Here is a 22,056-nt window from a genome sequence, read left to right on the forward strand (position 1 = left end):
TTTTAAAAGATCTTTTTAAAAAGAGGGAGGCGCTTTAGCCCAGTGGTAGAGCAGAGCAGCTCGTAACCGGGAGCTCCCTGGTTAGAAACCAAGTCGATATGCTAGTGCCCTTTGGTAAGGCATAACTCAACATTACATTTCGTTCGGAGAGGTCTTAAAGCCGCCGGTCCCCTGTTTGCCTAATTCAGAGCATATGCTTCATGTAGCAGTCAGGTAAAAAAAAAAAGCAAATGGTACAGGAAGCTACCTTTTATGGATAGGCCTAAATTGAGGTTTGACTTAACTAGGGAGAAGAAGGATAACATCAAACAAAAGATCTACTCATGATGACGCTCTTTTCATTTCACCTAGCTTGAAGATAAAGTAGAGTTCTATGGAACGAATATAAAAGAAAAGTTCGAATGCTGTGGCAGGATTTTACGCGGCCGAGCAAGGCTATTGTTTGATCGCTATAATTGTCCGACTTGCTATAGATTCTTGTTTAGGTACACTATTAAGGCTGCGTATTATGTGTGTGTGTGTGTGTGTGTCTGAGGGAGGGGGGCGGCGAAGTGAACGGCCGGACGTAAATGGCAGAGGCCCATCAGGAGGGCTCCGCTCGCTAGTTATAAGGACCGCTATTCATTGGACAACTATTCATGAAGACCGCTATTTGTAATTTTAGAACATGGTCATTATGCATAAGGGTCATGAATTCGTAATACAATATCCCCCTCCCCAAAACTAAATAAATAAATAGAAAACTAATGATGCAATAACAAATAATGCCCGGTAATTGGTGATAGCCGCCTATGAGCGGAACAATGGGCGCACCAACTATTAGCTGCTCAAAGAGCTGTCTTTTGTCATTGCGTTGCAATAACAATGTCCTTGTAAAAGTTACATGTACTATAATATCCTTATGCTATATAACACCCAATGTGAACATGACGTGTTCAGGCCTTATAACAAAATACAGTGCACCAATGCAGTGCACGTTAAAACAAAAGACTTTACTAGCGCTAGCTAACAAATATGAAACGTCAAAACCTCACGAGCAAATGATGACAACAAATTGTTACGTCAAATGCCACCACCAATACAGTTTCTTCGCGAAGAAATATTCAATCAAATTTCATGTTTGGAACATATATAGGCGATTTCGAATGGTTCGAGGTGAAAATAACGAATATCGTGTCCGATAAACACTCCTTCTTTCTTCAAGGTCCCATACGATTCAAACATAATTTACAATGTTTATTTGCAAATAATAATCTCTCTGGGAGTATATCGATTTCCGCGATAATGCAGATATTCGTTTTTTTTCGTAAAATTAGTTTTATAATTTTGCAGGGAGACAGTGTTCCTTATGATTCGAGCAGAATTTTGGTGAGTGCATTTCGAAAAAGAGCGTCTTCCATCTACCGAAACGTTTTGATAATGCAGGCTCCCGACAATACGATTATCATTTCTGTAATATCTTTAATTCGCAGATGTTTGTTCGTTTCGTATGACATATTTATAAACGCCCTATGATCTTATTTCAAGCAGAATCTTACAATGTCTTTGATTATAAGTATCATTTTGAAATCACGGTGTTAAAATACAATAGCTGATTTTGCGAAGATTTAGAGAACCTACGTTTCTATTCTTTAAATCGATCTTGCATGAGAAAGAACAGATTGATGATATAGATATATGACCTATTTTGATCGGATGACAGAACAAAATAAGGCAATATGAAACAATAATGTGCCAAAACATACAGAAAGAATACAATTATACATATCGTTTCTGTTTTGTTCGTGAACAAATTAATATAATTGAAGTATTGAACACATTGATGAACAGAAATGAACAATCATGCCAACGTCAATGCCTAAAACACTTCGATGTTGGGAGGGAAATTAACAATCAGAATAAGAATCTAAATCAATGTCATGTACGTAAAATAATAATGAAACAAATCAGTAGCCAAAGTGAAAATTTTATAGTCAAATCTTTCAAGACGAGAGCGGACACACACGCGGGGATTACATGAATAACTAATGCGTTGGAACGGGCGCGAAAGCTTTTCAAAGTTAAGCTCCCATTCACAAATTCACAATTCACAAAGAGCGCTTCGCCGTTAAGCGCACCGCCCCCCCTCCCCCCACTGAGTGTTATTTAGGGTACGCATATCCATGTTCCCTCCTTTTGAAAACAGCCCCCTAAGTCCGGTGTGTAAAGTCAATACGGGCCGGACGTTTGTGTACTAGACCAGCCGGACTTTGGTGCGTGAAAAGTACTCCTTTATAACAATAAGTCTCCAAACAATAGCCAGATTTGAAATTCATATTGTGAGCATGTGCTTAAATAGTTATATCGGGATTTCCTGGTTATATTGAAGACGTGGGCTAATATTGTGTACATGTGTGCCCAGTATTTCTCCCTGATTGTTCGACCAACATTAAATTGCTATTGTCCAGCTGACTTTTCTATAGGCTTTTCTACCCTCGGCGCTGAAGGGCAGTGGCGGATCCATGGGGGGGGGGGGGGGGTTATTTTTGTTTACCTTTTCTGGGGTTTGCCCCCCCCCGGCGCTCAAGGGGGGGGGGGGGGGTGCAAATTTTAAAATTTTCGAGGGCAAAACAAATGTGCTCACTACCCCCCCCCCCCCCCCCCCCCCCCCCCACTGAGCGACTTTTCGGCCGGCGCGATTTTCACATTTTCGGGAGCAAAAAAAAAAAAAATTGTGCTCACTACCCCCTCCCCCCTCCCTCCCCTCCCTCCCCTCCCCCCTCCCTCCCCTCCCCCCCCCCCCAACTAAGCGACTTTTCGGCCGGCGCGATTTTCACATTTTCAAGAGCAAAAACAAAAATTGGGCGCCCTCCCCTAAGAAATCCTGGATCCGCGCCTGCTAAAGGGATTGCGGAAAATTTAATCACTATTTGTGTTTCGTGATGACCCAGTAGAAGAAGAATAAGGGCTAACCCCCCCCCCCTAAAGAAAAAATGGCCCAACACAACGCAATCATTATAAATTCCGTCTACTACTTGATACCAACACGCGCATGATGGATCATTATTTAGACAGCTAGTGAGACAGTTCTTTTACGAGAAGCAATTGAACGAATTGCCATGGCTTGTATTATTTGTTTTAGAACGCACTACGCTCTTTCGATACCACGTGGCCCCAATTAAGCACAATATATACGTATTTCAGTTCTTCTCAACAATGACCTAGATCTAAAACTGGCCGCGGCTGTAACCCCCCCCCCCCTTCTTCGTAAAGAAATATTCGTTAAAATTCTTTGGAACAGAATGATAAACTAATTTCTTCTTGAGATATGTTCGAAGTGAAATTTCAAACATTATTTCCTGGTAACGCTCTTCTTTTTTGATGCATGTTCTATTCTTACGATTTAGGCATAATTTATGTTGATTTGCAACTGATAATCTCCCTGGGAGTTTTGCGATATCCCCGATGATACGGGTACAGTGTATTTAATTTTGTTTGTAACATTAGTGTTTTGCAAAGAAAGAACATTCTGAAAATGAGCGTCTTCCTTCTAACGAAACATATTGATGATGTTCCCGACAATACGGATATCATATGCATAAACAAAAATCGTAATACAGATAAAACGCTTTTTAAATCAAATTCAAGGAGAAACTACGACATTCTTGATTAAGTATCATTTTCAACATCAAGGATTTAAATATACGTTATCTAATTTTAAGAAGATTCAAAGGATCTATGTATTGAAATAACAGACTGATGATATAATTATATGATTTATAATGATCATACGACAGAACTGTTTACAAGATGCAACGAAAATTAAAGAAAACAAAACATGCGATAACATCGCTAGAGAAAATATACACAAATTTAATGTAATATGAATCAAATAAAGTGTCAAAACATGCACGAGGAAAACAATGTCAGAGAGAGTGGGGTAAGTATAAAATAAAGTTGTTTTTGTCGTGAACAAATCAATTTGTACACTCTAAGAAATATTGAGTAAAATTTTACTCAAAATGAAGTCGTATGGGCACATGGTCAGAATTGAGTAAAGGTTTTTAATCAACTAGATGGGTAATATTTTACCCATTATTGAGCTTTGTTTTACTCAGTGAATAGTAAAGTGTGTTTTACTCAAATTTCAGGTAATTTTCTTTTTACTAAAATAAGGCCAGAAAACTCCTTTCACAATGCTCCTTGTGGTTTAATTTATGTTTTACATCAAATTTGACCATGTGTCCTTTTTCATATGTGTCATGTGTAAACGTCATTTTAGTCATAAATTAGCAATTCATTATGTAAATCAATTTTTATTTGGTAATGTCATCATGGACCCCAATGTTCCTTTTTACAGGACATATCTTTAAACTCTGCTGAAAATGAACTCCAAGGCCAAGACGGAATGATGTTATGTTATGAAATTATGCATATAAATAGAGCCTCAAAACCAGTATGCATGAAACTCACAGAAAAGTGGAATATGCCAGTATATAATTGTCCAAATTAAAAAAAAAAACATATCTGAAAAAGACTCCATAACGTTACAAAGCAGGCGGTACCTTAATGCCGGTGTGTAGTTTACAAAAAGATCTTTTAATTTCTTCATCTTATAACAAGAAAGCAAATATTAAAATGCATATCAAAACACAGAACATTAAAAAATCTAAGGAAATTCAGCCTAAAAAAAAAAGAAGGGAGAAAAAAAGAAGCCCAACATTTATTATTGTAGAAACAAGAAGTAAAAGGTAGTTGCATAATTAGAAAAATAAGACACTTTTGTATTTAGCAATTAGAGATAATGATCAGATGATTACAGTCTACCCTCTAAAATTTGACTTCAAAAGAACTTCAATAATCTGCAGAGCAAACATGAAAAAATGGCTCTTGTTCTTTAGCACTTAACACGCTTAGGAAAGAAAAAATACAATTTTTTTTAATCTTCCATTTTTCAAAAATTTTCATATTCAAGCTGATTCTAACAAATTTTCGCAGCATGAAAGAGTATGCAATTTTGTGTCAAAATTGAAGAAGGCTGAAGCATCTGTTCCATGTAATTTCTCATTGTTTTTACAAAAAGAAAAACACTAAAAATGTAGCTGATAGAAACCGTGGTCACTATTATTCTGGCTTTTTCACTAATGCACTCACACCCAATATCCACTCAGAATTAGTAGAATGGCTTCATACCAGTGCCAGTTTATGGGTTTCGCAAAAACCATGATGTTTGCCCCATTTGTGTGAAGTAGTCCTGGCCACATGGGAATGTGAATTTTGTTGTATTGGCATATATATAATTAACAAATACAGAAAATGGCATGTACATAAGCCATAAATTTGGTTCACAATAAAAATCTCAATATATGCTTTTAACATTTTGGCTGCATACAACTATAACAATGAAACATGCCCAGGACAATATGCAACACAAGAAAGCAAATATTAAAATGCATATCAAAACACAGAACATTAAGAAATCTAAGGAAATTCAGCCTAAAAAAAAAAGAAGGGAGAAAAAAAGAAGCCCAACATTTATTATTGTAGAAACAAGAAGTAAAAGGTAGTTGCATAATTAGAAAAATAAGACACTTTTGTATTTAGCAATTAGAGATAATGATCAGATGATTACAGTCTACCCTCTAAAATTTGACTTCAAAAGAACTTCAATAATCTGCAGAGCAAACAAGAAAAAATGGGTCTTGTTCTTTAACACTTAATACGCTTAGGAAAGAAAAAATACAATTTTTTTTAATCTTCCATTTTTCAAAAATTTTCATATTCAAGCTGATTCTAACAAATTTTCGCAGCATGAAAGAGTATGCAATTTTGTGTCAAAATTGAAGAAGGCTGAAGCATCTGTTCCATGTAATTTCCCATTGTTTTTACAAAAAGAAAAACACTAAAAATGTAGCTGATAGAAACCGTGGTCACTATTATTCTGGCTTTTTCACTCATGCACTCACACCCAATATCCACTCAGAATTAGTAGAATGGCTTCATACCAGTGCCAGTTTATGGGTTTCGCAAAAACCATGATGTTTGCCCCATTTGTGTGAAGTAGTCCTGGCCACATGGGAATGTGAATTTTGTTGTATTGGCATATATATAATTAACAAATACAGAAAATGGCATGTACATAAGCCATAAATTTGGTTCACAATAAAAATCTCAATATATGCTGTTAACGTTTTGGCTGCATATAACTACAACAATGAAACATGCCCAGGACAATATGCAACACAAGAGTTGCCCTCATATAAAAACCAATGCTAATTCAAAATGTTACAAATTCGAAGAGTTGTTGATTATTTGAGAGAACAATGGAGAGCACATTGCAAGCATCTTTCTGTATGATTGGTTTTTCCAAAGAACATGAATATGATGTTATTAAAATCCTAAGATAACAACAGGAATTGTAAATCTAAAAACTGTGCTGCATTACCAAGTGAATAAAAAAAAACTAAACACTTAGAAAATTTTCATTATAAAGAAAACCAATTTATGAACTCCAAATTATACATATTTTGGAAGAGTAACTTTTCCCGCATCTTCGTCACCATTTAATGTGGAATGTGTTTACGCTTGGTTGAACATGGTGCATTGTTTGCGAACATGTATAATTCGACTTGTGCCAAAAAATCAAAACAACAAAAAAGCAACTCCATCCTGATCAAAGTGGCATAACATTTTAACGAAAAGGTTTTGAGCAAAGTAACTTAGCAAGAGTGCTGTTACACCTATCGACTAAATTCTGTGTAAAGATTAGATTGATCTATCAAGTTATTCTATGAGTGAGCACACATCAAAGAGAAAATGGTCACTTATAGACATAAAAAGGACTATTGATACTCTTGAAAAGTGATCATTGTTTTCTTTGACGTGTGCTCACTCGTGAATGGCTCCACGGATCTATCTCATTTTTTTACACAGAATGTAGTTGTTAGGTGTAAGAACACTTCTTTTAAGTTAATTGCTCAATACTGTTCCGTTAAAAAGTTACACCAGTTTGATATGTGTGGGGTTGTTTTTTGGGGGGTTATTTCAACTACACCCCTACTTTGACACTTTTTACATCTTTTGATCAATGTGCTATGTTCATCCAAGCGTAAACACATACCACACAAAAATGGTACCGAAGATGTGGGAGGAGTTACTCTTTCAAAATATTATAATAGTTTGGGGTTCATAAATCTGTTTTCTTTTTAATGACAATTTTCTAAGTGATCATTTCAATTTCAAAAGGCCTGTTGATAGAACAACACATTCCAAGGCTTTATTTCTGGTTGAAATGGTAATATGCCCTGAAGGCTCTCACTGCACCAGACTCTTGAGCTCCTGGTTTGACATCAAAAGCAATGGTGTCCATCACGACCCACATTGCTCTTGCCTGGCATGGATACTGTAGATCAAAGATCTGAAAGATCTTGTAGCACAAATCTACAGCTGCAACGAGACTCTTCTGCTCAAGAACGTGGTGCTCCAATACAACAAAAGTCTGAGCTGGATTGCAGAAGTGTCCTCCTAGGGCTAGGATGAAAGGTTGGTTCCTCCCATGCGAAGATTTGTATGCCTCTACATTGGTCCCTTCCTGACATGAAAGAAAAGAAAAAAAATTGCCACCATGAAATGTGCATAATAATTGCTTGTAACACACTCTCATATGCTGAAGTACAGTTGAAATGTAATGTTAGGTGCATCAGAAATTATCCAGGGGGTATTATTACTTATTTGACTGACCATTAAATCTAATCTTTAAATATACAGTGACATTGTTATCGACCAACTTAGTTATTCCTGGGTATGGAAAGAAACAATAGTGATATTGTGTCTTGGAAAGTTGCAAAAATAAGTAGAAATATCTCCAGCTAAGGTGCCACATATATCCACAGCCCATTGTGAAATATTTGCCATAGAATGTATCATCCCACAAAATTTGAGAGAAGGGCTATTTCATGTAATGCTTCTCACTTTCACCTTCTTACCCTCTAACCACTTCCCCTTCCCAATCTACCAAAAAAAAAAAAACAGTTCTTTTTTGGAATGGCCATGAATCTTCTCATTGCTATAATTACCTTTTGAAAGTCAATGAAATTATCCAAGGCTTCTTGGATGGAAGCTCTTCCTCCCTTTGTTGACTTCTTTCCAGGGAACAAATGCGAGAGAAGGCAAAATGCCAGGTTCATCATCTCATCTGTATCAATAATATTAAAGAAAATTTCTTTAGACTGATGATACATGTTTATCATATTTTCATGCACTATTTGACTCGGCCTTCATTGTATCCATCGACTTAAAAAAAAATATTTGTGACGACTTTTAATGCTGAAATCTATAAATGAAAAAAAATAAAAAAATAGATGGAATCACAACTGCACAGTCAAAATTAACCCCTCCCCCTTCCGATGTATATATGGGTTTGTTATTTGTTCCTTCTTCAAACATAATGTAAATAAGATTTAATCTGAAAACTTGTTTATTTTGGTACAAACTACTCAATCATAGATTTTCTTCATAACACAATAAGAACTACAGAAAAACTTTGGGTGATGGTGAAGCGAGCAGTACAATTATTTGCCAATTTGCTTACTATATCTGTAAACAATATCATACCTTGACTGAAGTCTGTGTCTTTTCTATGCTGAACGTTAAATCTGGCCTTCCACCCTGGGCTTACTCGGTTTGCATATTCTAGGATGCACGCAGACACCACCGGCCACTTTGTATAGAGGTGCTTTCCTCTCCCCGAAAACAGCATTTCGTAGTCTTGCTCAATCTATGAATCAGAAAGATAAAATCTATAGCATGCATATCTCATTGTCTTTTTTTTACGGGTGTATTTTTTTTCTTCTTTTGGCCATGTATTGGCCTGCATCAATTTGACATGAAAATCATAAGAATAGTACAAGTAAAACAAGTCATGCACAGTCTGCAATGTGATCCAGCAAATACTTGGGTGGGTGAATGCATATTTACAAGATTAGGACTTCAAATTAAATAGATATTGAATAAACTGTATCAAAATTTATCCCAGTCAAATTTGCTTAAATGTAACATTTTGAATCATGGAATTCCTCTGGGAATGAAATCAACAAAAAAAAGATAAAAAAGAAAATATAGATAACATGTCTGGACAATTAATAAAGTGGGTGAAATAAAAAAAAAAAGACCCTAACCTACTTTTCTAACCACTTCACTGGACGATTCTTGAGGAGTTCTTCACACAATGTCATTTTCAGAATGTGTGCAGGTATTTTTTTTGTTTTTGTTGAATGCTCCATGTAGATATAACAGAAAAAGCAGTTATTTTTATGTGTACATAACCGACTGTATTAATATCCTTCATCTTGATTTCGTTAGATAAGGGACCTGCTTATTAAACCGTAATGACAGTTAACAAAGGTAATGAAACATTTACTTACCATTCCAGGGGAAAGGAGATGTGGAAACTCATCCAGCACTTCAGCCACACAAGGCTTTTTCCTGGAACTTCCCGGCAGTGTTGAATGTACAAAGTCCTTTCTATATGCTGATGTCAGCTGCATTTTGGCCACAACATCTTTTTGGGGGGTGTTATGACTTTTCAACCATTCAGTGATGACTTTCATGTCTGCAAGATCTGATCAATAATAATGGAACTCTTAAGATATCAATCATTATCAAATCAAGCCCGAGTTAAAATGGATGAACCTCCTGTTCATCCTAGTATTTTTCTAACTTTAAGCTGTATGTTTTATCAGGCAGCATTAAAATTTAATTTGGCTGCTAATTAGTATCAAAGTAAACAAGGTTTTACCAGGTAGTATTTGACTTATTTTTTAATACAGTTAAACCTGATTAGTCGACCTTTCATACGTCAAATATTCGCCCAAGTCAAAGCAATCTTTAAGACCAGATTATGCAAACATGTGTTAATGTATACTCTTCTAGGTTAAATTTCTCCCAAGCAAAACAGATTTCTATGGTCCCAAAAGATTCAACATAGCCAAATTACCTGTAATTGAAAAGAGTGTCACATTACCAGCATTTACTCCCTTCAAGAAGAGCTGATTTTGCTATAACATGCATTTGCCAGACCCCAACCAAAGAAATTAGTACTTCAATGGGACAAAAAGGAAATACAAAATTACATTCAACTCGAAAAATGCAAAGAAAGTCGGATCCCTTTCTCTAAGTTTTGCTATAAACATGCCCATGGCGGCCAAACTATGAAAATTAACACAATCTACATATAACAATGGTTATTTACTACTTAGCTTGAACCCCGGGAACAAATTTTTTGCTACTGGGCAAGTATTTTTTAAGCCTGCTTGACTATCCAAAAGGAGAACCGGAATCAACTGGACCAGTTACACCAGTAAAAATTCAACTGGTAACTCAGGAAATTGGAACAAAATAATACTGTTCCAGTTGAACTGGACCAGTAAAAATTCAACAGGTTGCATTAGACTGTTATATGCTTTGGAAATTATTGGTAACATCTGTAAGTGCATACCATAATTCATCTGAGGAGATGCTAGATCCTCACTGGAAGATGTTGAAGCTATATCCTCAGGACTGCCAACCCCGACTTGCTTCTTGTCTTTCTCCGCTGTTATTCTTCTTAAATACTTGAGTCTATTCTCTATCCTACCACCTGCAGGACATTTGGAGCTTTTGAAGTACCATTCCTCCTTTAAAAAAAAAATCCTGTGCATTAGCATGAATAATGTAAAAATTCAAGGAGTAAACTATATAGCCATAACTTCAAATAAATTACTATCTTCAAAGTTCATGAGAAAATATAAAATATTAATCAGGCCATTATCACATTAATAAAGAGCTAGATGAAAGTAACTCACAGACAGAAAATTTGAAACTGAAACTTCCATCATGAAGCACAAGGGAAAATTTAATAATGTGCTTCCTATCACAATATTCCAATGAGTAACAAGAAATTTTTCTTTGGACTAAAAGGACTTTACTGATATGTGCCACAGATGAGTTTTAATTGAAATACTGACACAAAGTCAGTCTCCACAAACTGTCTACTCACATCTCCATTTCCAGCTGGATCTTTCAGGAAGGGGAACTCTGCGATGATTGAGGAGGCCATTGCCCCTTTCATGTCAGGGCCAGGTCTGTTTAGTAAGAGAAATTAACATTACAGTTTAATGTACATGTACTTATGTTAGAAAATACACATGTGGAACAGTGTCTAGAATGAAATTATTGTGGTGTAGTTGAGCTTACTCCAAATCAAAGGATGTGGTTTGAGCTAACCTAATGTGCATGCCCCAATGTTTCGGTGAAACAGTTCTTTTTCTTATTGAATTTCACGAACACCATATTTTCGTTCTCAAAGACACCGTAAATTTCCCAGGTTACTTTGCAGCCACAATACTTTGACGATGAAGAAGTTTGACGAATTTGCAGACGGCAAATTTACCTTTATTTCCTGATTTGTCGAGGCTAATATCGCCCAAAGAGTAAGTAATATGAAAGTTAAATATCTAAATTTAATAATGATATGAAAGAGAAAGGAATTTGATAAATTCTAGATACGATGTTTTGAGATTGAAGTTTGATGTCAAAATTGTTATAACACAGAGTTATTGTTAATATGTTCGCTAGCTACGCTACATGTATTAGCAAGTGAAGAGTGTCAATTTCATAAACAAAGAGTAAAATTGTCTAGTTTGCTTGATAAGATTAAGCCTACAAAAGTACTGAAATTCTGGTACAAAACAAAGGTTTGATTTGTAGGATTAAGCTATGTCAAATTTGGTACAATGTACAAGATGTATTTTGAAAGCCATTTTGTGTTCTTAGTAGGTTTCATGTATTTAAAAGGGATACAGAACAGACGGAACAAAAGAATGCCTGAGAAAAGGGCTGAATGTTTAAACAGGTTTTATAAATGAATGCTGTTAAGCTGCATTTTGCCTGAGCTTGTATTCAAGATATTTTGGTCAGTCAAGATGTAGGTCGATAGGCAAAGGTCATATTTCATTTCGGTCAGATTTATCTGGAATGAGTTCTGGATAAATTAATTTGGATGTTCTTTTGAGCCACAAAAAGAAACAATGCAGCAGTAATAAAGCATGTCATTTAATGATTAAGAAAAAGCAAAGACCATATGTGAATAGTGGAAATATTGTTATATATAAACCATCCAAGAGGTTTCAAGGTTATTTAGTGCTTTGTTAAGCATGGTTTATTTATTCAGGATTTAGTTTGGTTTAAATACAGTAAAGAGCAAATTAGGTAGTTTGAATGAAAATCATACATTTGAAAGATTATACATTGCATGTGTTTTAAGGAGATTTCGGTATTTCCACAGGACGTTAAATTTCTAGTCAACTAGTTAATTGAATTTCTTAAAACCAAGTGAAGCTTGTGATTTTCTGAATTCTTAAAGAAAACATAATTTTGCTACTATTGACGTATAAATAAGTCACTCATGACAACTGATTATTCCATGAAGCGATATATGTTTATTAGCAAACAAGAAGATGTAAATCTCTGAGTATTGCACTAAACAATGTGTTTTTATTCTCTCTGTTTTCATCTACAGATTGAATGATTTGGAAGGGAGTTCCAGAATAAACTTCCATCCTCCATAGACCATACAATATGCGGTGTTAGCCTTGTTATTTGTTGTCTCACTTGACTCAAGGTTACTAGTAGCAGGTATATTTTAAGCTTGGCAAATATCCTTCAGAGCCCTGTTATACCATACTTTGAAAAATGAGATGCCTGATGAGGGAAAGGAGGATTTTCAAATCAACTGGACATGAGAAAGGGACCTAGTCAGGAAGGTCAAAGTCTTGCTGTAAAGTGAATGTGATTTCTTGCAAAAGAAAGAAGAAGAATGCACAATGCAGACAGAAACAAGGCAATAGCATATGAGCCATTGCAAATACATGTAACATTCATTACCTTAGGCCATGCAAGTTTACAAGGTGCTCTGTACACAAATTACAGACGACACGAGTGTTGTGTGGTGCGCAGACTTTCATTCGAGTTACTTCCTCCAACGTTTTTCTTCCTTCCATGGTTTTCTTTAGAATTTCACCCACATCCTATAAAAAAATCAGAATTGCACGAGTTAAGAAAATGTTGTGTGTGTGTTTTTTTTATTTTTTATCATAATAGTACAGGTGGTATTAAATCTTTTCTGGCACATTTCAACATCTTCCAAAAGCATTTGCTAAAAAGGGATTCTTACAGATACAGTGCATGTATTTTTGATCGATTTTGCATGCATAGTAATAAATGGGATAATCACAGCTCAAAATAACATGCAAAAAATGTGCTACCCAGCAGATAGAGTGTTCTTTGTTTTCAACAGACCTTGGTGATAAAAATAGCAACTGGGAGTCAATTTAATTAAATCTCTGAATTCTAAAGGGACTTACAATTTCAATGTTTTTATTATTGTTCTGAACTTAACATCATAGACAGCGTGGCTCTTAAATACTTTGCTCAGGGACACACAGAGTGGTGGACTTTTATTTCCACATAAAAAAAGAATAGATCTGATTGAAAGCTTTCGTTAACGCCATGTGGTAAGCCTTAGGGAAAAGGCCGTTGATATACATGTATCTTTCTTCAAGGGCCCCACTTATAGGGCAATTAGAGGAATAAAGGAAAGGAAGTGAATGCAATGGAATTTGAATTTAGAAACACAAACACAAGACTTGTTTTTTAGCTTTCAATTTGATACGTTTTTAGCTTTTTGTTTTGGTGTTGAAAACACTGAAAAATGAAATGAAATGGAAAGAGGAAAAATAGAAAAAGATCAAGATCAGAAAATTTGTGACCAGTTCACAAATTCGAAGAGTTTAGTTCTGAAAAGAACTGTTGGTATTCCTTGTTGAGTTTATTTCTGTAAAGAACGGTTGGTTTCTTGAAAGGGTTAACTATAGTATTTGTAACTATAGTATTATTTCAATAAAAGGAGATATCGACTCGACATGTTTCGAACAGTATGCTCTATTCGTCGTCAGGAGTATAACTCAAAGAATCATTCAGTGCAACTGGCTTTTTATGCAGTGGGAACCGCACAAATGGGTCCGGCGCTAGCGGAATTGTGATTGTTTAACGAAAGCTTTCAATTGTGAATACTCACTCACCATGAAAACCTAGAGAACATTTAGAATAGCCATGATATAAATACACGTAAATAATATAATATGGCCTAATTATTTAGACTGAATGAATTACAATTTTTTTTAAAAATGTGAACTTACGTATCTTACTGCTTTCTGGCGCTTGAGTGGTGGCGTGTCACTGCTGCTGTTCAAATCATTGACTACTGATGAGCATGAATCTTCATCTACTGCAATAGTTGAAGCCTGAGAAAGGTCGAAAGGAACTGATTCCACATCTGATATCATGAAATCATCAGACAGCTCGGGTGACTCCCAGCCCATCTGCATGCCTGTCAGTACAGATTCTGCAGAATCGTTTGCTTTATCCTGAAAGGATGAAAATACACAGTCTGTCAAAAGGTTTCTGCAATTCAACATTTAAATTATTATCTCGATTTTTCACATCATTTTACTTGAAATCAAAATTATTGAAATGTACTTGTAATGTATGTCTATTCTCCTTTGAAAAGATGCTTCTGATTGTACTAGTTCAAATAGCTATAAAATTAAACATTATGGAATGTGTAAGACAACTGAATTACGGTACCATGTCAAAAGTGAAAATTAGTGCTCACTGTCGATGGCAAATTTCTTAATTTGTTTTAGGATAGATAGAGTGTAATTGATCTTGTCATATTGAAGTGGTTCTGCATGAGTGCCAACATTGTATCCTAAAGATAATTAAACACTTTTGAACTAATAGTGTTTACATTTAAGGTGTTTTATACCTTCCATTATTTGAGATTCATTACTGATGGTGTATTGTTTGAAATGGAAATGAACTGACATTCCTATTATATGAATGTATAATGATGCATAGAAGTGCTACAGTAAACAGAGATATGGATGATCAAAGTTAAATTACAAAAATGTCTTTGAGGGGTTTACTTTGCTCCTTCTAAATATTCAGTTCTATGTAAAGGCCATTATTAAGAAAAAAAAATGTACATACACATTTATTCGTTGAAAGAAAGTACATAAGTTTGAACGGGTATTGAGGAATTGAAACTACAGTGTATTGTACCTGTAAGTCACTTTTGGCTCTGAGTTAACTTTGATGCAGTTATGACAGCATGTATCGGGTAGGAATGTACCACCGATGATCTGCAATACCATGACTCTTCACTGCATGAACAGGTCTGTGTTCAAACAGGTTTTCAGGATCAACCAACTGCAGTGTAGCCAACTCATCTTCTGATGCAACATAGGCTTGAAAGTGATCATGAAAGTAATTTGTCTTCCATGGTTGGATCATCAAATATAGTCTATCCTGCTTTCTCATAAGACAATCAATTCTTGAGAAAGATGGTAGTTCACCACACCAGTCAGTTAGCAACATTATATTAGGTCTGTATGTGTATCCATAAAATGTTACTTTATCACACAATTCTAGTACAGCATCAGGTTCACAGCTCAACAGCTGACATACTTCTGCCTCACTATCAAGATCACACACTTTAACAAATTCTGAACTGTGGATGCATACACATTCGCTGTTGATGTTTTCTTTCTTGAGCATTCTGAATGCTTGATCTTCCTGGTGTTTACGTGCAATTGTTTTGGCAATGTTCTTGTAGTTATTGCAAGTTTTTGCCCACCTTTTCAAAGGCTTGTGCTTTCCTTCTTGCCTCATACAAGCATACTGTGACAAAGGACCTAGCTCTCTCATTGCTCGGGGATAGTGGAGAAGATTGTGATGCTTGGGGAGGAGATGGTTATCAGGAAATAGTTGCAAATACAACTGATGATGCTCACTAATCCTTGACTGCAAGTAGTAGGTAACAGCAATGCTAATGTTTGGTGCTATGACCAGCTGGAAGATTTCCAGAAGAATTGTGAACAACCTCCAGTATTCACACCCTTCTTCAACTTTATCTCCCACAATCAGAGGTATGAATTCAACAAGACAGCTCATCTGTGATGCCTTTTGACCACTTGCTCCAAATGGGTTGTTAAGGTGACTTTGAAGGATGAGGCTGGGCTTGTTTGCGTGTTCTGTTACGCCGTAGCTGAATGACCGAATACGACTGTTTAGTTCATCAAGGCTAAATCTGCCCTGTTGTATGAGCTCAGACAGGACAAGTTTCATCTCAAATGGAAGTAACCCTTCTAGGAAATCGTGCATCAGGTCAGGAGCATAGTTTTGTGATACGTGGTAATAGCTCAGTGAATTGAGAGCACATGATCTCCGGAGTCCTGTTTGGGATACATCTTTTAAACTGATATCATAATCAACGTTTTCTTTAGTACGAAGTAACCTTTCATCAACAACTACCTGTTTTCTGCATATTGCCTTAAGTGCCTTGCAGAACCTGCAATAGTAGTTTGCACTAAAACTTCCAGCAAAGCCAAGTATGGTATTGAGAGCCAAGTTATCACCGACTGCCTGGAGAAGTCTGAGACGAATGGTGCCGTTGAATCCATCTGGACTATCTATATGAAGACCTTCGGTAAAGAGAACTTCAAGATCATCAGAAATACGCTGCAGAACAGCATTAACACCATATTTGGACACAAGAGAAGATTTTGCTAAAGCGACCAAAAGTACATTTTCAAGCTTAGCTTGATATTTCTTGGGCAAAGAAGCAACAGTTAAATAGACTCCAAGAAGTTTGTGTTTCCCTTTCTTTGAACCGAGGGGATTTGCTGTCTCGAAGTCATCATTATAGAGTAACAATTCAATATCCAAACAGTTTTGTTTCCCTTCAAAAGTCCTATAATATGATCCATCTCTATAAGTCTGAAGAACTTCTTTCTCACCAGCACTGTCTTTTTCTTGACTGATGACCGACATATAGCCTGGTTGTTCCAACAACACTTTAAGACTGTCTCCTATTGGCACATACTGAAAAGTTTCATCAACTTGTTTTTGCTCAGTCCTTCCAGTACGCACATTCAAACATTCTCTGTATGCTTTGCCCAAAACAATTTCTTCTGGCTCAATAAGAACTTTACATTCGTGGGCATATTGGTTTTGCTTGTGGACAGTAGATAAACTGAAATAATCAAATGGATCTTTCACCATGTGGAGGACTGACTGTAGACTGTCAATTTTATCATCTGACGGTTTGATATCATGAGCTATGTCCTCAATGACGGGGGCTGACACTTGTAGAACTGCTTCATTTACATTCCTGAGCAGCTCCCGTGTGTCACAAATGATGCTTTGCACAGTAGATGATGGCAGGGAAGAGCTTTTAAGTTTTGCCAAATATTCAGAAACAGAATGTTTGATATTTGCTGATATTTCCTCGTTGGGTTTTTCATTTGGCAGCACTTCTGACTGATCTGATACACTTTCATCATCAGAAACAGCATTTCCATGAGAATCTTCATCACTGACATTTTGTGCAATGGAATCATGATATTGTAAGTGCCGCTTGTAGCTATAACCATGATAAAATGTTTTAAAACATTCTTGCACATGACACACAAGTTTTGTTCTGGTCTTCGTATTGATGTTATGGATCTTTAAATGGTTCCATAGATCCCCACTTTTTTCAAATGATTTCACACATTTGCAACACGAAAACATTTTCTTTCCAGGAATATCTTATGGCTGCTTACTAACCTTTCTCTTCCAGTTATCAAAACGGTCAATGAATTTAAGTCTTGGACCCAACTGCGGGATCACGTCCTTCACAAGACTTGCATCAAGCAGCTTGAATGCTGATGAGTCAATGCCACAATCTAAATGGAAAGAAAAAGATATGGTAAATTCCACTTTTTGTAAAAAATTATCAATTATCAATACAACGATGATTAACTAGGTGTGATTCAATCCATACAGAATACATGACAATCGCATTTTTACTTCAGTCATTTCTATCTAGGGTCTATATCTAAGTTAGATGTAGACCCCTCGGCTCTATACATTGTAGGATCTAGCTTTGTTCTTAATGATTTGAGTCAAATAAAAAACAAAAACAAAAAACACCTGTAGGAAAAAAAATAAATAAAGAGGATTTATCTTTGTTATATTTTGTTTGGTATAAACAATTCTCCCTATCTCATATCATTTCGGGCAAACTCAGAATTCGGAAGTCTTCCGATTTCGGCAGTCTTATAAATATCATACATACATGTAGGCCTAGACTCCAAGTTAGAGTCTAGTCAGTAGCCTAGAATCTAGATCAGATGGAGTAAATATATAAATGCTATACAATGTTGATTCAAGATCAAAGAAAAAGCTGTACTGCTGTAGACCTAGTTTTAACTTAGACACAGCATGCACAGACCAAAATCAGGTACCAGCTAGGAGACAGGACCGCACGCGACCACGGCCGGCTCAGCCCGGGGCTGCGCCACCCAGTACAACGGCTGTGCGTTCGAGCTGCAATACCCAGTGCCCGATCAGACAGTACCAAAAAAAAAAATCATGTTGAAGAATTAGAAAGAAATATATACTCTGGTCTACTGGTAATGCATACTTACTTCTAAAATTGACGATTTGGTCGGTCAGCTCCCATTTCCTCAACAACGAAGCAACTTTGTCGTCCGCCATTTCACCGCTGTGTACTCAGGTTGGTTGGTGTACTAATACTAGATCTATATAGGGCCAGGGCCTTTAGTATATACCGTATGCATGTATTATGCACACATGTTTTTTATCCTATGCGGCCGCGTGCTGTGCAGGGCTTTTCGTGGAGGCAGTGTAAATCTGGGAGTGCAATTTACTCAGAGTTAAGTAAAATTTAATGCCACTGGAGCAAACTTTACTCATCAAGAATGAGCAAAACTAAAAATAGACAAAAATTGGAGCAAACTTTACTCAACAAGAATGAGCAAAACTTAAAAAGGAAAAAAAAAGAGTAAATAGTCAGAGTTTGCTCAATATAGGAGACTTGTACGTTGTAAAAAGTACATTATTGCTCAATATTGAGCACTCTTGTGTTTACCTCGGCGATATTTTACCCCACGGATTTAGAGTGTATTAAAATTAATATACTGAACACAATCATGAACAGAACAGGAGGAGATGAAATAATGAACAATCATGCCAACGTTAACGCCTACAGAACTCCGATGTTGAGAGGAAAATAAACAATCAGAAGAAACATTGTAACCAATGTCATGTACGTAAAATAATATTAAAACAAATCAGTAGCCAAAGTAATGCTTTTCAGAGTCAAATCTCGCAAGACGAGAGCGACACACAAGCAGGCACTATACATGAATAACTAATGCGCCGGACCGGGCGCGAAAGGGCGCGAAAGCTATTCAAAGTTTAAGCTCCCATTCACAAGTGTCAAGTGCTTCGTAACAATGATACTCCAAACAATAGCCAGATTTTAATGAGCTGGGAACCACCTGAAGTCCTCTCGTATCCGACGCAAAAAGGCGCAAATGGGCGCAATAAGGCGCCTCCTTTGTTCTCATATCCTGCTCTGCGCCCCGACGCGTCGCGGCACAGTCGCAACTTTGGAAGGCTCCCCTTATGAAATATTTCTTCTAAACCTGGCGGATAACCAGCCCGTCCGGACACACACAACGTGTTAGTAACATGGGCTAACTCTCGAATGCCTTATTTAGCAAAATAACCACGCAGTGCCGTGTTGAATACAAAGCCTACACTGCTATAATATGTATCTTACAGTTTTTGTTGGACATTTTAAAAACTTCATGTTACATTGTCATTATAATTCAGAACATCATAGCAGTTTGTATCGTGATATCACTCTCGGCATGTGCCTCAGGTAAGAGTTTCTCATTTGTTTAATTTGCATCCTCTAAACATCCTTATATCAGAAATAAACAATCTGGATATCATATTAAACAATATATATGTATTATGAGACAAGTATTTTCGTAAAGCACGGACATGGAGAAAGATTTCTGGATGTAACTAAAAGTACATGACGCAAAGTCGAAAATCCAGAAAAAGGCAGCCAGTGAAAACGAATTCGTTTGCTAAAATTATGAAAATGTAAGGGCTACTTTAAACAAACAGAACTTTGTCCTTCCTTGCTCATTTTTCCAGATTGAGGTGTCATATGAAAGGGCAGAAACTCAACTTTCTAGAAATGTGATTTTCCCTTTGAAAATTCAGATACCGCCCGCCAAATGACTTTTCGTTTTCCTCTCTTCAAACTGATTTTAATCACCCATGCGTGAAATATGCATTATACGAGTTGCATCAAATGAAAGAGGAAAATCTAAGCTTTCCAAGTTTGTGTCATTTATTAATAATAAATGTGACTAAGTTATGATAAAACATCGATAATTCTCGGTTTCGTTTTTTCTGGGACGCACTGTATAGTAAAATCCGCTCTCAAATTAGTCACTACTTTGAAGTGAGTTCTACTATCATGACTATAATTCTCTAGTGAATTCCAAGCCTCACAAACACACAAAGGGGTCACTATTAAGTGACCCCTTTGTGTGTTTGTGAGGCTAGCTATGACTCGTAACCAAGTGGCTTTCTATTCATTTGCGTTAACTCATAAGCAGTACAGTGTCTCCTTTTAATTATGTTTTGATCTGGAATGCTAAGAATCGAATATGTTACACAAAAACCTTCTTTTTAGGACAAAATTATTCCATTTTAATAGGCAACCTTGTAAAATGATCCGTTTTTTTACACATTTGCATTAAGTATATATGCAGCACTTTCCCGTTTTGAAACATTATTCATTTTTCTGAGACAAAAAAAAACTTGTCCTTTTCTTCATAACCTATGACATTCACACTTATCATTTCAATTATCAAACTATACTTAGCTACGTGCCTGGGAAATTGCCCTACACCAGTCTGTTCTGATCCGTCACATGTCCTACGCGAATCAGAAGACAACGAACTAAAGCACCTGTTCTTCAGAAACCAGTCACCATGGTTACCTCGTGACATGACCATATTTGTTTGCGCGGAACCGGGTAAATGCATTCTATGCTAATTTGATTTGATTTGATTTGATGTTTATTTATTCCACACAGATCATCATATTTATATACAGAAAAGGGGTAATCTTAAGACTTATTTTGACTTATCATTTTGGCGTAATAATAATGAATATATACTTATTAGGTTTTTTCTTTATACATGAGAGCTATTACTTCTATTTATTTAGATAGAAAACAGAAGCAAACAAACAAACACACCGGTACATATATATACCGTTCTTAATGCATGTACCGTTCCGTGTATGTAAGAGCAATCCCTGTGCTAATGGAGCTTCATGTTGGGAAGAATTTGAAGGGTTCTCTTAAAATGTGTTAAGGTGTAACCCTGAAGTCATAGAACTTATCTGTGATAAGCCCGGATGTAAGTCCTTGGTTCATTTCCTTCACTCAATATTTAAATTAATGCCATGAATTTAAAACAAATTAACGATATTTACATAAGAGTTTTTAAACATTAAAACAAACAGAAAATGAGCTTGATGTTTCATTTTTTCAATGCTAGAATGACGACCATTATTACTATAAAAAAAGTGTAAGTACCACAAAGTGAAATATTCAAGGCAATGAAAAGCGAAATAGTAACAAGAATGAATAATAAATCCCGGTAAGATATATGATAAGTCACGTATTCAGCACAATACGATTATGAAGTCGATGTAGCCCACCCGCCCTCATCCCTACCTATTGTAGACGAAGAACAATAGGTAACTTATGCACCTTGGTAAAATGGTCTTCTCAAGCGAAGATGCCAAACCTCACCCGTTCATCTTTTTTTCTCGTACATAAACGGGATTAGTTGGTCAGTGTTGATTGTGTTGTTTAATTAAAAATAGCGATTGTTACCTCACTGCCTCATAGTCTCGTCGTTTAAATATAATAATGTAAAAAGTATGAATGAGATATGTGATTTATTATCATGCATTATATTCCCGAAGACCTGTGGTAGCAAGTGATTTTGTCCCCTGCTCCTGGCATTTGTACTTATTTATATTTGTTTTCTGTATTTTGAAATTATATCTTTGATGTTCGTTATCCTTTGTTGG

General features: G+C 36.2%; 2 protein-coding genes across 2 annotated transcripts; both read right to left on the reverse strand.

The window, feature by feature from the left end:
• Positions 1-7,021: 7,021 nt before the first annotated feature.
• On the reverse strand, positions 7,022-8,170 carry LOC115927278. Its single transcript, XM_030992995.1, has 2 exons — positions 8,055-8,170; positions 7,022-7,570 (listed from the first exon to the last, which is right to left on the reverse strand). The coding sequence occupies exons 1-2, from the start codon at positions 8,166-8,168 to the stop codon at positions 7,256-7,258; spliced, it is 429 nt and encodes a 142-aa protein (XP_030848855.1). The 5' UTR covers positions 8,169-8,170; the 3' UTR covers positions 7,022-7,255.
• Positions 8,171-8,298: 128 nt separating this feature from the next.
• Positions 8,299-18,885, reverse strand: LOC115927627. The gene is made up of 9 exons (XM_030993735.1): positions 18,549-18,885; positions 17,686-17,804; positions 14,214-14,441; positions 12,901-13,043; positions 11,015-11,099; positions 10,475-10,652; positions 9,402-9,598; positions 8,570-8,755; positions 8,299-8,304 (listed from the first exon to the last, which is right to left on the reverse strand). The coding sequence occupies exons 1-9, from the start codon at positions 18,616-18,618 to the stop codon at positions 8,299-8,301; spliced, it is 1,212 nt and encodes a 403-aa protein (XP_030849595.1). The 5' UTR covers positions 18,619-18,885.
• Positions 18,886-22,056: the final 3,171 nt, after the last annotated feature.

The sequence above is a fragment of the Strongylocentrotus purpuratus genome, unplaced genomic scaffold (assembly GCF_000002235.5).
Source record: "Strongylocentrotus purpuratus isolate Spur 01 unplaced genomic scaffold, Spur_5.0 spur5_scaffold_20, whole genome shotgun sequence".
Lineage (NCBI taxonomy): Eukaryota > Metazoa > Echinodermata > Echinoidea > Camarodonta > Strongylocentrotidae > Strongylocentrotus > Strongylocentrotus purpuratus.